The sequence below is a fragment of the Corvus cornix genome, chromosome 20 (assembly GCF_000738735.6).
Source record: "Corvus cornix cornix isolate S_Up_H32 chromosome 20, ASM73873v5, whole genome shotgun sequence".
In the NCBI taxonomy this organism is placed as follows: domain Eukaryota; kingdom Metazoa; phylum Chordata; class Aves; order Passeriformes; family Corvidae; genus Corvus; species Corvus cornix.
In genome coordinates this window covers 1688279-1704723 of record NC_046349.1, presented here as the reverse complement: position 1 = coordinate 1704723, position 16445 = coordinate 1688279, and the positions used below count along the sequence as shown (strand labels likewise).

Below are 16445 nucleotides of genomic sequence, written 5' to 3'. Positions count from 1 at the left end.
ATATAACAGGCTTTGCTTTTTGTAGTGCCTCACCAACAGAGCAGCTGTTGAAACTTAATTTTCTCGCTTTTGCTCTCTGAAAATTTAACTGAGGCATCAAAACTGAATGGGAGAGCTGGGGGTGCGTGCAGGTCTCTGTTTAGAAGCATCAAGAGTAAATTTTGCACCTGCAGTGTGAAGACCTGGGGGCATATGCAGAAGTTTCAGAAAAGGCATATTGAGGAGATGAAAAGAACTGTGAAAAGTAGATGGGAAAGCTTTAGGCTAGGAAGGAGGTTGGATCTCACTAAGTTACACAGGCTGTAGCTATCCCTCTGAGGTCACAAGCTTGTGTTTCCTCAGTAGGCTGTGAGGCTGTAGAGAAATCTTGTTCCTACAGGTTGATATGGGAGAGAAATTGGAAGAGGGTTTCACAGAAGTACCTCCTCCACATAGGGATGGAGAGCAGAGCCAAGGATTGAAGTGGTGATTGCTGTCTAAGGCTATCCCTGGGACTCACACAAAGACAGTGAAGCTGAATAAATGCCTCAGTGTTTAGAAGTGAGACTACTGAGATATTTGAATTTCAGGTCTGAATTTCTGTAGATGTTCAGCCATGATCTGCAGCAAACTGTTGCTGGTGTTACTTTCCACCTGCCCTACCCTCAGTGCCCCATTCTGCTGCCCTCATTAGTTTTAAATGAAATTTTAGGGTGTCTGGGTAAGAACAAACCTTGAATGTAGGTACAAATCTGCTGATTTCTGCTGTTCCAAAGCAGGTCGTTGAGATAATGAGAGATGTTGAGGTATGAGGTGCTATAGCATAGAAGTCCTGGAGACAGGAGGGGAAGGATGGAGAGATGTTTGTGAAAATTAATGAGTTAATTTCTGTGAGATGTCTGTAATACACAGAAAAGGAGTTTTCCTTGGGAGCAGTTCAGAGCAGTTTATACTAAGCTACTTCTCTAAATCTCTGAAGGAGCATAGACTATAAAGGGAATCTGGGGAGATTAGCCAGATGGGCCTGAATTAGTCATCTCTTTTTTAAGGATGTAGTGAGGCTGTGGTGGGTGACAAACACACAGAAGAGCAAGTTGTTCTTTCTTAGAACAGTGAATTCAGGGGTCAACTGGGAATGATAATATCTTTGTCTTCAGTACTGTTTTGTGGGTTCAGTGTCACCAGTGAATCCAAGAACAGCCGGGATTCAAACATCACGGTAGACACACATCTTAAAGGAGGCAGCAAAACAGTGCTGTTTGGAAACATGGGAATGCTGCAGTCAGTAATGCTGAATGCTAAAAAAAAACCCAAACACCAAAAAAACCCCCAGTCAACACCCAGTACACCCTCTCCCCACCAAAATTGAGCTGCAGCTCCTGTAGAGATTTGTTGTTGCTGGAACAGGAGGTAGTTACTGGAACTCAGGGTTTGGATTCAGCTTTTCTGTAAGCTTGCTTAGCTACAGCAAACTTTACACAAAATTAATTTTCTCAGTGATGTTCTGTTCCTGAGAAGTTGTGGCAATTTTCCATGGTGCCTTGAGAGGCAGATCATGCTTTGAGCTTTTTAACAAGCAATGTAATAAACTCTAGGAATTCTCTTGGCTGGCGATAGACAGGAGAAGGTTGTAGGGGATATTTTCTGCTTTCAGCATCTAAGCACTTCTGTGGATCTTGCACTGGTTAAGATTAATTAGAGTGTCTGATGTTGCAAAAGTATTGTTGCTTGTTCTAGGTATTTGTGTGAGTTATGGCATTGTATAAATGAGCTGGAATGCAAGATGGTTTTTATTCATCTAATGTGGTTCTTTTCTTGAGTGTTACTGTCAGGCATCAATGACCCGATACTTGGATACTGAAGCACACAACTGAAAAATACTCTTTGCAATTGACATCTTCCTGAGTAAATTACTGGTTTTTTTCTTTCTTAACAGTTATTTCGGCAAAACTAAAAGAAAAGAATAAATGGTTTGGACCTAGCCCTTATGTGGAAGTCTCAGTAGATGGACAGTCAAAGAAGACAGAAAAATGCAACAATACAAATAGTCCAAAGTGGAAACAGCATCTTACAGTGTAGGTTTGGTTTTAATTTCCAATTTATTTGAGCTAAATTAATGCAATTGACAGTGGGCTTGAAGGTTGTGTTTTTATTTTAAGCAAGGAGTGGAATGTTGCATGAGATGGTAAGATTTGTGTAATTTCTGGAGTAATTATAGTACAGTCCAAAATAGGTATTTACAAACTATTACACTGCTTGTGCTTATATTTTGTATTAATGTGTGTGGCATATCAAAGGAGCTCTAATTCTGTGAGTAGTAAGGACAGTAAGGTAATTTAATATTAAAACTGATGGTCCCATGCACATTTTTGTTGTCATATTTAAAGTTATAGTTTTCAGAAATTCTGTGGCTGAAAAGTGTAGCTGTTCTTTGTGTCCCACTGTGGTGTACCATGCCATAACACAGATAGTTGGCTCTGTCTTGTGCACCTCTAAATTCAGGCACAAATCCAAAATGCCCAGTTGATTTGTGCAACTTGTTAGTACGAAACTAACATCAGATTCAAGATGAATACAGCTGTTGATGTTTGCTTGGCCCAGTATTTCTGCTGTGAAATGATAGGAAGTGTAAAGCATGAATAAAAAAGATACACAAGTTCTATAAAATTTAGTTTTCTCTTAATGTCACATGGAACTCTGGGATAAAGGTCAGTCTTGCACACTGGACAGGGACTTTTCAGAAAGGCATGTCACATGGAATATTAGGAAGAAATTATTCCCTGTGAGGGTGGGGAGGCCCTGGCACAGGGTGCCCAGAGAAGCTGTGGCTGTCCCATCCCTGGAAGTGTCCGAGGCCAAGCTGGATGGGGCTTGGAGCAACCTGGGATAGTGGAAAGTGGGGTGGAATGAGATGGGCTTTAAGGTCCCTTCAATGCAAACCATTCAGTGATTCTCTGGTTTGCTTGTACTTAAATTGTAGATTATTCTTCTTGAAGCACCTGGAACATTGCCTGATGAAAACCTTTTTTGAATCTGTACTTCTATTGTAATTTAGGTTATTATGAAGTTTTAGTTACTACTATTTACTGCCTCAGTTTGCACTGAGATATATTAAGAAAAAGGAAATCTTGCACTTTATATGCATAAAAGTCTAGAAGAGCAGAATTTTCTTTTACCTTTTAAAGCTTGTCTTTTTCTCTTTCTTTTTTTACTGGGAATGTTTGTGGTTTGTGCTGTGCTAGTCCACACAATAATACATGGGCCATTTTTGCCTCTGTTGAGTAAGAGCTAAGCAGAGACACCCCATGTATATCAACTTCATTGAAGGTTACACTAAAGCTACATGGAGCTTAGTGAAGTGAATTGGTTTTTAGGAAATATTTTGGCACAGCTGCCTATATTCAGGTTCAGGATGAAAAGGAAAGATGTAATGGCTTCTGCAAATGAGGGTGGACCCTCTTGGGGTTCCTTTCCTTGGAGAGAGTTTGTTAGGTGGATCTTCTGAAGGGATTGCTGACTGTGAAAGTCTGGACTTATCAACCGTGTACAGCTGAAATTTTCCACTGAGAAAACAAGCAGTCATTTGTACCTGTTTCTCAAAATGAAAATAGTTTAAAACTATAGAAATGTTAGAATGTTCCTTCTAGAAAAAGAATGTCAGTATTAAAAATTACTTTGAAGTTGCTGTTATGGAACTTACTGTGTATTACTATGGAGTTGCTGGTAGTTTTTCTATATTTTCCTTAAAATAGTAATAATAAAGAATGTACTCTGTCTATGAAGAGTCTTGCAGCAGTGTTGATTGACATGACATATACAGATGACATGAGAATGTGATAATTGGAAATGGTTTGATGTTACCACCATTATTTCTTTGTTTTTAAATAACTTAAAGTGACAGTGGAAGCAGATGGCTCAGTTCATCCCCTTCCCCACCAACAAATGCCCTTACAGTGCTCAATTTTTTCTTTTCAGAATTGTCACTCCCGTAAGTAAATTAAACTTCCGAGTCTGGAGCCATCAAACATTGAAGTCTGATGTCCTTCTGGGAAGTGCTGCTCTGGATATTCATGAGACTTTGAAATCCAACAGTATGAAATGTAAGTCTGAGATGGAGGGCACCTCAGAATGCCATGGAGTTCCTCAGGAACTGTCTGTTAGTGAACATGAATGCTGTGTGCACCTCTGGAAATGGCCCTTAAGGGTTCCTTTTGGTGCTACAGGTTGCTTTTATGAGCTTCCTCCTACTTTTTCAGAGTAATCTTTTTTGGTTATATACAGGCTGCCTTAGTGTTCCTGAAAACAAGATGTTTTTTCCTTTGCTAGTGTGTGCAAGAGGGAGTGAAAGGCTAATTAAAGAGAACAGTTTCCTTTTACATAGCTTAAGAAATAAAACTATGGTTGGGATTCTGGTGCTAGACAGGAAATATGTAAAGTTATTTTTGTTCTAAGTAGTTCCACAGGGATATATTGTATTATTTCATTCATCTTAGAACTAGTTAGGCTTTGGGCAATATGTGCATCCTGGGAAGCTTGAAGGAGAAATACAGAGTTCTACAGACCCATTACAGCACCCATGGGGCTGCAGCACAGGGCTCTGTGCTGTCCTGCTTTTGTTGTGTCCTTTAAAGAAGTGTTGGCTTCCCAGCTGTCCCACACGGGTGTTGCAGATGGAGAATGCTGGCAGCAGTGAGAGCTGCTCTCCTGGCAGTGCCTGTCCTGCTGAAGCTGGGTGAAAATCCTCTTGGGTCAGTGCATTTGCTGTCTGACACCAGGCACCTATTGGAGCTCACTGGGGTTTGTTTCAAACCTTTTCAGCAAGAATGTTTATTTACAGTTCTGTTTCACTGAAAACCCTGAATATACCATTGGTCTGGGGATATGATGGAAAATGTTCCCATTCTGAATGTGAATCTGGATGTCATTAGGTAAATGTGAAGCTTTTTAGTCGAAGACAGAAATTATATCTGCTCTTAATCAAGAATAAAGTGAATTACACTTCCTAACTCTATATTGAGGGCAGGTGGTGCATTAATTGCTGCAGAAATATGAGACTCAATCTCTGCTGTAATGATAACCCTTTCTAGGCAGCAGCAAGATTATGGTCCAGTTTTTGCCCTTTTTGTAGAAACAATAACTTTCTAATGATACATGAAAACGCTCAGTTTTTACCACACAAAAAAATAATGGAGAGGCAGAGCTGTAGTTCTGGGGGGTGTTTGGGGTTTTTTTCCCCCCTTGATCACTGAGATCTGCAATTGGCTTCTTGAATAAAAGGCCCTTTTTTCTCATGTAGTAAGATAAGCTCCCTTTGTTCTGTGTTCTTTTCCAGTGGAGCAGGTAGTGGTGACGTTGCACCTCGTCGGTGACAGGGAGCCAGCAGAAGTGGTGGGAGATCTGTCGGTCTGTCTGGATGGGATGCAGGTCGACCCCGAGCTCCTGACCAATGGGGAAGCCTCAAGTACAAGAAGTAACTTTCAGTCCAAATCTAGATGTATCTGCTATGCAAAGCCTTTTTTGGGGAAGCTTTAACACAATTTAAATAATTCCAATAACAGCAGTTTCTGTAACTTTCTGTTGATAGAGATCAGAAGTCTCGTGCATTTTTATTTGAGGTGGAGTCATAGTTCACAGGGCAGACCTTCAGCCTTATTGTAACAAAAACCAGATCAGCATCTTTATTTCCTGGACTTTGCAAACTTTTACCTAGAGAGCCCAAACATTAATGAAAGCCTCTAGCGTCTCTGAATTTTAATAACATCATAAACAGAAAAAAATATAAAGTTGGTTTGATCTCATCATCATCCTAGTAATAAGTATTCTGCTTACTAGGAGACATGGGTTTATATTAATTTTTCTTAAAATAGCTCATTTAAATAAATGTATTCATAGGTTTAGTTCCCTGTGGAGAGCTGCAGAGAGGGATCCACTTTCTGTGTAGTTGTGTGTACAGTTTTTTAAACTGAAAACTTGAATACATGTAAAATATCTAATTACACTGAAATAAAAAAGTGATTTTAATTCCCTTGGAGCAGGACAGGCAGTGGAGCATTTCTGACATACTGTACTTTGAGAAGTAGAACTAGATAAGAGTTACTTTTCTACAAAGCAGCATGAGAGAGTGTCTGGTGTAGTGACCAGCTGGGCACTTAATTGGCAAGTTCTAGGCTTCTGGGTTTTTTAAAGTCCTAGAAGAAGTTGCTTTGAAATTTCATGTATCACAGAAAAATTTAATCAATACACAAATTCTGTAACCATTATTTCTTAGAGCTTTTAGTCCATTTCCTTTCCATTTTATTAAGAGGATCAATCGCACAGACTGATTGTATAGAATTTTATTTGTAAGTAAAAGCCAAGTGCTGGGATTTTGGGGGACTTACAGAGCAAGGCTGAGGTGTAGGGATAGAAATATCAAGTGAAAGTACCAAGTTTACCTCTTATGCAATACTTGATTTTCATCTGTGCTTTTTTCAATTTCCCAAAGTTCACCTACTGAGAAAAAGGTGGGAAAAGTCATGCAGGTAGTGGAATTGAGTACTGTTTACAGGGTTGGACTCGATATAGCAAGCCCCAAGTTCAGCAGAAGGTTCCCAGATAATCAGGGGACTGGAGCACGTAAGGAAGGATTTAAATGTTAAAGTAGTCTAGCACATTGTGCAGACTAAAGGCACTTCAGACAAACACATTGTTCACAGAGTTGCTTTTAAGTTAAGATTTCTCGTGCTGGGATTAAATTCCTTCCGTGCACAGTCCACTAACAGCGCATTATCCTAAGCCTTTCTGTGACTACATCCTTGTCTTTGCCTAGATCTGTCCACAGTTCCCATCAGAACTGAGAACTGATTTCTTTATTAATGACATTTGTTTAACTCTATGGAAATAAAGTATTGGTGCTATGTACATAAATGAGCAGTTCTGTGCTGCATATCCAAGGTTTGCAAATGCTGGCACAAAAGGCAAATATTTCCAAGCCGGCTGAATAAGTAGTTGCAAAACATTTGCAAATCTAGGCTGAGCTGCTGTAATGCTTTTGGAGTGCAGCCATATTTTGTACCTGCTTCAATGCCTTTATGTTAAATAATTTACTGAGAAGGGGAAGGGTCTGGGCTAGAGAGCCGCAGAAAACAAAGCCCCCAGCCAACCAGAGTGGAGATTTTAGTGAAGTTTTTGCCTTTTCTGCTCTGCCTGTCATCAGTGAAGGGGAGAGAATATGAAAAGCCAGCTCCACGTAAAAGAATGAACACTGCTTTATACTGCTAGAAAGACAGTGTTACTAAACTCTGTGTGTGGGGGTTTGGGAATATGTGTACAGTCAAATGAGATCCTGTTGTATCTTCCGTAAGGTGGAAGTATTACAGTGGCAGTGGTTAAAAAAAAATTGTATTTACACACACAAATAGAGACATGCAAAACATGTACAGCTTTGAAACACAGTAGATAAGCAGCACATAGTGTCTCACCTCCACACTTGAAAGAAGTGTGAGCATTAAAGGCTGCTGTTTTACTTGGAAATGATTCAGAGTGTTGCTTTTAATTCTGTTGTCTTTTTCTTCCTGGTATTTAAGGTCCTACACAGAGTGAAAGCTCCAGAGTAAAGAGTGATACACGGTAAGACTTCTTTCCTCTTTTGTTTTTTTTTATTCTGCCTTTTAGTATTCACAGTTTTGAAAGAGGAATTGTGTGTTTTGGAAAGAAGACAATGAAAAATTTATGAATATGCCCTGCAGCAGTATCTGTCGAGATCTGAGCATGCCCTAAACAAAAATACTGAACTGTTGCTCAGCTCCATTGTCTGGCCTCAGTTTTGCCTCCAAACCTGATTATCTTTTCGTTTTTTCCCTTTGTGTTCCTCATCCTTCTCCCAGTGATTACCCAAAGTAAAATTTATAGTTAAAAAACCCCAAACCAATGGCACTGGTTATTTTTACACTGGTTGGCTTTGTAGCATGGAGGTATCAGAATTATGTTTAGCTTTGTTAAGAAGATCCCAAAAGCTGTCTGGCTCTTACAGTGCGTTAAGGCTGATACCGGATTATGAACCTTGCTGCCTGGTAGGATAAGAGTGTGTTCAGCACCATGTTACTTTAATTAGTTCCCAGTACTAAGAGTATTTTAGGGATCTGTACAGGGCACAACACTCTGCATGACATCTGGAGTAGCCAAGCTAAATTTCACTTTTTTTTAATAGTTCGTATTCTTGGCTGTGTTGTCTGAAGTCTTCCCATGAAAGTTTGTTTTTGTTCTGCTTCCTTTTTGTGTTTGAAAGAATGTTTAGATCCCTGGATATTCAGAATACCTGAGTGTGTATTAGGATAATAACAACAACAATAGTAATGATTTAGTTTTGTTATCAGCCAGGTGGCTTTTGGTTGTCATTGTGAGCATCATGTAAATGCTCAGGAAAGTGACTTTCTACAAGGGTGTGTAGTGAAAGAACAAGGGGGAACGGCTGAAAAACTGGGGCTAAATCTCCTACAGACTTGAGGTCACTAATGATTTGGATCCACTTTCAGAATTACATGCACCATACCTGGTAGAGAGCAAACGTGTGTTTGACAATGATATTGAGGTTAAGTGAACATGTTTGTACTTGGGCCTTTATGACTTACGATTTACTTAGCCTTACCTACTGGGTTTCTGTACATTTAAAGGAATGTCATTTTAGAGGTACTGGATTGAAACTGTAACCTTTTGTTTCTGATGGCTTATGTGCTTGACCTGTAAATCCACTAGAATTTTAGTTGACAACCTTTTTATTTTGCCCAACATATTCTGAAAACAAAATGCTTTAGAATAAAGATGTAGACACCTCTAACTTTGCTTAAGGAGCTACAAATACATCAGAATAATACTGTGCTAGGTGTAAGTGAACAGCACAGCATGGGTCGGTACTGCTATGTAGTTTCTTAAGTCTAGTAAGGTTGAGCAGTTTATATTCATAGCTATTGGTCAAAACTTCGTCCTAAATTCTTCAGCCTGTTCCAGAATTGAGTTTACAGGGAAAATCTATGTATGCATTTGTGGATACAAATATGCTGCTAGCAAGAATTTTTCTTGCTTCTTTCCAGTCCCATGAGATATTTTTCTCTCTCATGGAAGATATTAGCAGAATTCTATAAGCTATGAACACCTGTGACCTTGCAAAGCTTTGTTTATAGTACAGTAGGAAAATATTTTGACAATGGATGTTTTAGGATTTTAGCCAATCACCCCCAAGGGGTGGCTGATCCTTTGACCAATTAGACTATGAAGAAAAAAGTCTATAAAAGAGTTTGTAAAATAATTAAAGAAATCGATCTTGCTGCACAATTCCTGCCTGCTGGATCTCTCTTCTCCCTACCACTGTGGGATACTGCGACATGCATAAGTAAGATTTCTAAAACTTGTATCATTTTGTGTGTTCTGAGCATATGGCAGCCCTGTGGAGTAAAGGCATACAGGCTGTTCTCAGGCCTTAGTCAGCTTCTCATCTCATTAGAGACAAGTGGGACTCATGGGCAGAAATAGCTGAGCAGCAAAATCCAGAGCCTGGACCTAAGGGCAAGGGTATTGAATTGGGAAATAAAAGAGGAGATTTTGGTGACAGATGTTACATACATCTATTTCACCACCTTTCCATCAGTTGAGGTTTCAAGTACCTCAGGAGATAAACTCTGTTTTTACAGATGTAAAGATGCTTGGAATTATTGTGAGTGTTAAGAATCTCACCTAGTTGTAACTGTAGCATTCTAGTGTCTTTCATGTGTATTTTCAACCCCCCTGAAAGTGTCCCAGGCCAGTCTGGATGGGGCTTGGAGCAACCTGGTCTAGTGGAAGGGGGCTGGAACGAGATGAGCTTTAAGGCTTGTCCCAACCCAAACTCTTCCATGATTCTGTGATTTGCAAAGTTTCATGTCACCCATGCGCTACTAGAACAGTTCTCTGTGTTTTTTCCTGCAAAAGGACTAACTCAAATGGCCTTGAAAGCTGTGAGGATGCTGCTTCCAGTGAAAACAAGACCGTTAATGGCAGTGACTCTCCATTACTCACAAATGGAAACTGCAAACCTGCCAGACCTCCCAGGCCTGCCAGGCCCCCGCCCCCCACTCCCCGCAGACCCCCATCGGTAGCCGGTACGTCCGTGGGGTGGGCACTCCTTGAGTGAACGTAACTCTTTCTGCTCCTGATGTTTAACTGCACTTTTTGATGGTAAACTCTTTGGCAGGTCATTTCTGAAGGAGTGTTTTTTAGCTTGCATTCAGCACGTGTTGTTTAGTCATTGTTCCTGTTACTGGAAATTTCTTGTTTCCATGTCTGCTCAGAGGTGGTGGCAGTCAGTGATGGTGCTACAGAGAGTGGAGCTGGGACCAGGAGAACACAAGTGAATGCTGCTGCTGCTGCACTAAGGCACCCACTGAGGGTGACATGAAATCCATTGAAGGACTCACAGAAGTGTCTCAAGTTGATAGTATTGAGTTCTGAGATACGAGTTACTGGTTTCTACAATTCCAGTTAGATTCTGTGAAGTTGCAGCACTTAAAACATTTACTATTCTTCTCTGCTGAAATGGATAGCTTTTTTTATCTAGTTATTTAAAAACTACTTGAAGGCCACTAATTTTGAAAAGTTACTTGATGTTTTTTGAGTAATTCCTTTACCCCCATACAGTGCAATGTTTCGGTAGTCTCATTATTACAATTGATAAATACTGGGTCTGGATGGGCCCTGCAATACAGTAATTACTTTAAAAGATTAATCCAGTGCAGTTAGTTAATAAGATTTGACTTGTGTTCAATTTCTAACCCCACCCACCAAATGACATTAAGATAAAACTGAAAACATTTAAAGAATGTCTGTGTTCCCCTCCCATTGTGATTGTTACTTTCCATGCAATATCAAATCTTCTCTTGAAAATTTTATGCTTATCATCACTTAAACTATTATTCCAAATAATAAATGGAAAAGAATTAATTCATTAGTACAAGGAAGTAGTTTTTTATCATCATTTAATGTTTACAGAATGCAGACAAGGTAAATATTTATCAGAAATACCAAATTGTGCTGTTGATGGCAGTCCTTGGATTAAAGCATTTTTACAGTGAGACAGAATTGCTGTTTAGTTTCTGTATGAGAGCAAAACGTGGCTGTGGAAACAGCAGTTCTTGCAGGTTTGCTTTTGTAATGTATAACTTCTACAATAGATTGGTGATAAATGTCAGTTCAAGGCTTTTTCTCTTCTCTCTCTGACATCATAGCAAATGCAAATGGTCCTTCATCCATGTCCACAGAAAGCGATGGGGCCAGTGCAGGATCACTGGCAGGTACAGCCTCAAATACACCTTCAGAGCAGAGCCCTGAGGGGGCAACAGCCGCAACCACAGCTCCTGCCACTCCTGCACTCACCACTCCTCCAGTGTCGAGACAAGTCCAGCCAGTAAATCCTCCACCTCAGGCCCTGACTACAGCCAGTCAAGGTCCTCTTCCACCTGGGTATGGGTTTAATGACTTCTTTCTCCCTGTGTGTGCTGACTTTTCTGGTTTTACTTTATTTTACTTACAGTAGGTGTAACAAACCATTGATAACATCTGCCCTTTGCTGCCTGACAAAAATCCCCCAATATGAATTTGGAGAGTTTTATAACTGTTTTGCATGATCGGTCTTCAAGCATTCAAGGAAAGAACTACTTTTGATACTTATTATATATTCCCATGTCAGTGAAACGCAGGTTTAAAATAGTGTGACAACCTGTTGTCTTCAAATTAGAATAAAATCAGGTAGGAAAATATTGGTACAGATAAGAAGAAGAAAAGCTGCTGTTGCAGTTCGTAATCTGCAGCGTGTCTTGAAGATTTGGATTTCATACTGCAGCTCCTGGGAGTAGCAGGGACATGCTGCTGTGCTTTGGGTACACGTAGAATTTGTGAGATAGCTGGCCTGTTGCCTCAAAGCTCTCAACTTTAAATAAACAACAGTGAAAAAGTTTCTGGACTCTCTAAATGAGGGAAAACAAAAACTTCCCAATGTGAGTGGTGTAATTGATGAAATAGCTGCCTTAAATTGCAGGTAGTTGAACCAAAAGGTAGGAGAGGTCTGAATTACCTTACAGGATAATGGAAATAAAAAAGTGGTCTTGAAAACATCAGTTATTGCTTTATCATTTTGATTTCAACAGAAATAGAAAATAGCATCTTTTTTTCCCTGTGTGATGTTACATTTAATGCAAATACAGGGGTAAGTCATTATCCCAAATGCTGCATATGCAGAAAATGTGAGCAATGCCCTTATGGTGATCTCTGCATAGACTTGATCACTGAAAAATGTGCATGTATTAATTTAATGCTCTAAATACTCTAAAAGGGGATTATGATCTGTAGTTGGTTCTGTTCAACAGGTTATTGATACGCTTGATATTGAGTACAAAATTTTGCTAAAATTGTTACACATAAGCATGAATTTGAGCTTCAGTTTCCCAGAAAGGTAGTCATGTACAATGTTTTTTTAAATTTTAGTTGACATAGAATCACTGTTAGAGGAATGGTACCACTGTGTGTTGCACACCGTTCTGGTGCATCTCATGAGCCAAGGGTTAGTTTTAAGCATTTTGTTTAGAAATAAGCATTTTATGAAAACAAATGTTTCTCATCTTTATGCTGTAGATGCATGGTTGGATTAGTTTCATCTGGAGGAAGATTAAACTCTTTGATCTATTTTCAGTTGGGAGCAAAGAGTAGACCAGCATGGTCGAGTGTACTATGTGGATCATGTTGAAAAAAGAACAACGTGGGATCGGCCAGAGCCTCTTCCTCCAAGGTGAGCCAGGATCAGCCATATGATCATCTCAGGTGTCTGGGTTTTTCAGGAATTAATTGCCTGACAGTTTGCTAAAGCTGGAAAGGATATTTGTAAATAGAAATGTGAACCCAGTGCAAATAGTTGCTCCAGGTTGTCTCTAAGGATTACATATGGAAAAGAGTTGAATGTCAAAAACAACCAAATCTCAATTTACTGTCAAAGATTAAGCAACTGCATCTTTACTGACTGTCAGTTAAAGACAGTAGACACCCCCAAGAGTAAGAGAACCAAAACCACAGAAAAGTATTTTGGGAGTGAGGTAACTATCAGCTTGAGCAGGAATGCTCTTGGTTACTTCTTATCCCAAGGTTACTGTTCACAGGCCTTTGATCTTGTCTCAGGGTTCCCAGCTGCCAATTTACTATGCACAAAGAAACCAGCTTTGGTTATTAAACTTCTCCAGCTCTTGGCATCAGAACAGCCAGTGATGTTAGTTCACAGTTTTTCTATGTTTCTTATTTTTTAACAATATAAGAAAAATACAAGAGTTGTTCTGTTGCACTTTCTCATCTTTAAATAGTTCACACACAAGAAAGAATTACAAAGGGAAAATATGGGATAGTAAAGAGAACTTTATATTAAAAGAACAAAAACTGGCAGACAGTCTCCTAAATGGAGCCCACCTGTCATGTTTCAAGTTATTTTGAACTCTTTGAACAGATCAACTTGTGTATTGCTTAAGCTTACTTAGAATAGGAATGTTTTCTTTCAAGTTTTGTGAGTAGTACTGATCAGATATGAACTGAAAATTAAAAAAAAAAAAACCCCAAAGAAAATCAAACCAAAATAAAACACCAAACCCAATGCCCAAACCTTCCTTTTCTGCCAAATCAGTGTGAGGAAGTCTTGCATTGAATAGCTTGAAATGTCAGGGGGGTTGATGAGTTTTAGGAGAAACCAGCAGATTTATGGTACAGGCTGGGTGAGATAACTGCAGTGATGCCAGCACAGTATGGACAGTGGTTTAGTTGAAAACTATTTCAAAAAACCCTAAAAATACAGTAAATTGAATGAGTCTGACTTTGTATAGCATGCAACAAAAAAAAGTGATTCTCCTAAAACAATTCTAGCTCTTGCATAATTTTACCAAAGGGTGCAAGGAGAAGAAACTGCTGATGAGCCCATGCTTTCTGTTCCCTTCCACCACACTGGCCTCCAAGCACCTCTGAGCCCTTAAATTGCCTGCTATAACTGTGACTTGTCTTTTTTCCCCAAGCTGGGAGCGCCGAGTTGACAACATGGGGAGGATTTATTACGTTGACCACTTCACCAGAACGACGACGTGGCAGAGACCAACACTGGAGTCTGTCCGCAATTATGAGCAGTGGCAGCTCCAGCGCAGCCAGCTCCAAGGAGCCATGCAGCAGTTCAACCAGAGGTTTATCTATGGGGTAAGGAATACATGGGTGACTGTGAGGATTGAGGTGGTTTTGGGGTTTGGGCATGCTTGTGGGTGACCTTTCCCTATGAAGGCACCAGACTCTGTTATGTTCTATGATATATCTTTGTGTGTAGCACGGCAGGGAGGGCTCATTGCAACATTAGTTCATGTCCTTGCAGGCAGCACATGGGGTTTATCTGTCACCTCAGTATATCTTGGATAAAATTTATGTACAATATTGATAAAGCCTTTGGTTCAAAACAAGCTACAGCTTAGTAATAAGCTGGTTTATTTGTATTGTATCTTGTGTTACCCTGGCCAACACCTGGAGGTAGGCAAGCTCACAGGCTTTTACCCATTTCTGCTCTGGGTAAAATGAATTATGTGCAGGGAATGTTAGAGCAGGGAAATTGAAAATAATCCTTCCAGCATTTTAAATCCATTGTCTGCCTGTGATGAATAGCTGACATTCAATCACTCCAGCTCATGATACTCATGCTCATCAAGAATGATGTGAGTTCTGATTTGGTGTATGTGTGAGAATAAAATGGAGCCCATAAGAGGTGGTAGGGAGAACTGTACTGAGTGCAGGAATGAAGTGGTTTGCTTTCTGATTGTTTTGGGTGCTACTGTACTAATTTCCTCCTGCGTAGGCAGGGGCACTAAACAAAGAGTAATTATTTCTTGGCACTGTAGTTAATTAAGCATGCCAAGGTCAGTAAAACAGGCCTTCTCTGTGAAGAAAAAGAAATAGTTGGCATCTTTGCTTATGTGTAACATTAACAAAACTGCATTTACTTCAGTAATCTGGGATGGCTATGGTAGAACATCTGGATAGCAAATGACTAGTCATTAATGCCTCATTTGTTTGTGTAACTTGCAGAACCAGGATTTTTCATCCACACAGAACAAAGAGTTTGATCCTCTTGGCCCTCTGCCACATGGATGGGGTAGGACTAACTTGAATGTGTTTTGTAATGCAGTGTAATTAAACATTAAAGCATACTTCTGCCAAATTATTTGTCAGCTGTTCTAGGCTAGTTTTTAAAAATTAAAATCTGGATTAAAAATATTTTAAAATTAGATCTAATCAAATGTGCTATTAAAACAGAATCCTGACTAGGATATTCCATTTCAAAGTGGTTTAGAAACTATAAAGTGTTCTGGTTCACTGGTAACAAGTGTAATAGCTGCTTTAACACTCTCATCCTTTTGAGAGTTTTTCATTCCCCCCTACCATCCTGTTCCTGCTAAATCAGCCTCCAAATCCTCTCTAAATCAAACTGCCAAATTCTCTCTCCAAGACAACTCTTGAACAGTTTTGTTGGTCTGAAAATGTTTTTTATAGTGACAACTAAGCACTTTTTGACTTGGCCCTCCCCCTGGAATAAATTTGTTCTTGTACTTTACAGGGTTGAGAATTTACAATTAATACAAATTTTGTCGGGGTGTAATAAAAATATAGAACTGTAAAACTGCTTTCTGGTGTGACTATCAAGCAGATACAAAAATTCAAGTTTTATGATACGTAGGCGAAGCTCTCAGAATTGTGGAATTTGGAGCAAGTAATTACTTGGCAGAGTTGGACCTCGGTATTTGGGCTCATCTGCTTTTCAAACAGAACTATTGGATTTTTTGTATCATGGTATTGATGCAACTTCGTGCCATAAAGCTGTTGTTCCCCACACTTGTGCTTAGTACATTACATATATAGCATTTCAAAGAAAAGTCTTTAGGCTGGCATTGTCCAGGAAATGGCAAACTGAGTCTCCACATTGTGTGGAATTTGCTGTCAGGCTCTTAGGCAAATGCCTATTTACAGACTTCTCTTGGAAACTGAACCTTTTGACTTGTGGTAGTCAGATTTTGGCCCATTTTTGTAATTTCTCTTGCAACACTGAGTAAAATTGTTATGAAGAGCTGCAGAATGGTACAGAAGAGCAAGCCAGGGCATTTCTTATAAGCTGTGTTAGGTTGGTGTATGCCCATGGTTCATCTGAGAGAAAATATAAATTGGTTTTCTTGGAAACTGCATTGACCATTTTTTATTCCCTGCTATAATTTGAACATGAAGCCCCCTGGTACCTTCTGTATATTTCTGTGTACATCTGTTCCCTCCTCTGTGTTTGCTTTCTGTGTTGCTTGTCAGGCACATCACAATATTTGACACAGTTGAAATTTCCTATGGACAAAACAGCTCACAGTTTTCCCTTTTTCAATTAATTTTTCCTACAATTGAAAAATAAATGACAT

At 39.5% G+C, this 16445-nt stretch overlaps 1 protein-coding gene across 5 annotated transcripts in view; it reads left to right on the top strand.

Annotated features, from left to right (window-relative positions):
• The window catches only part of ITCH (itchy E3 ubiquitin protein ligase), a 59773-nt gene that overhangs the window by 27310 nt on the left and 16018 nt on the right, over positions 1-16445 (top strand). For 4 of the 5 annotated variants that reach the window (XM_039563351.1, XM_039563348.1, XM_039563349.1 and 1 more), the window contains 9 exons: positions 1916-2054; positions 3955-4079; positions 5312-5449; positions 7545-7587; positions 9922-10091; positions 11214-11448; positions 12674-12769; positions 14028-14202; positions 15076-15142. In XM_039563351.1, coding sequence (XP_039419285.1) covers positions 1916-2054; positions 3955-4079; positions 5312-5449; positions 7545-7587; positions 9922-10091; positions 11214-11448; positions 12674-12769; positions 14028-14202; positions 15076-15142 — 1188 coding nt within the window. The remainder of the gene's footprint in view (positions 1-1915; positions 2055-3954; positions 4080-5311; positions 5450-7544; positions 7588-9921; positions 10092-11213; positions 11449-12673; positions 12770-14027; positions 14203-15075; positions 15143-16445) is intronic. The other variant, XM_039563352.1, reaches the window with a different exon arrangement.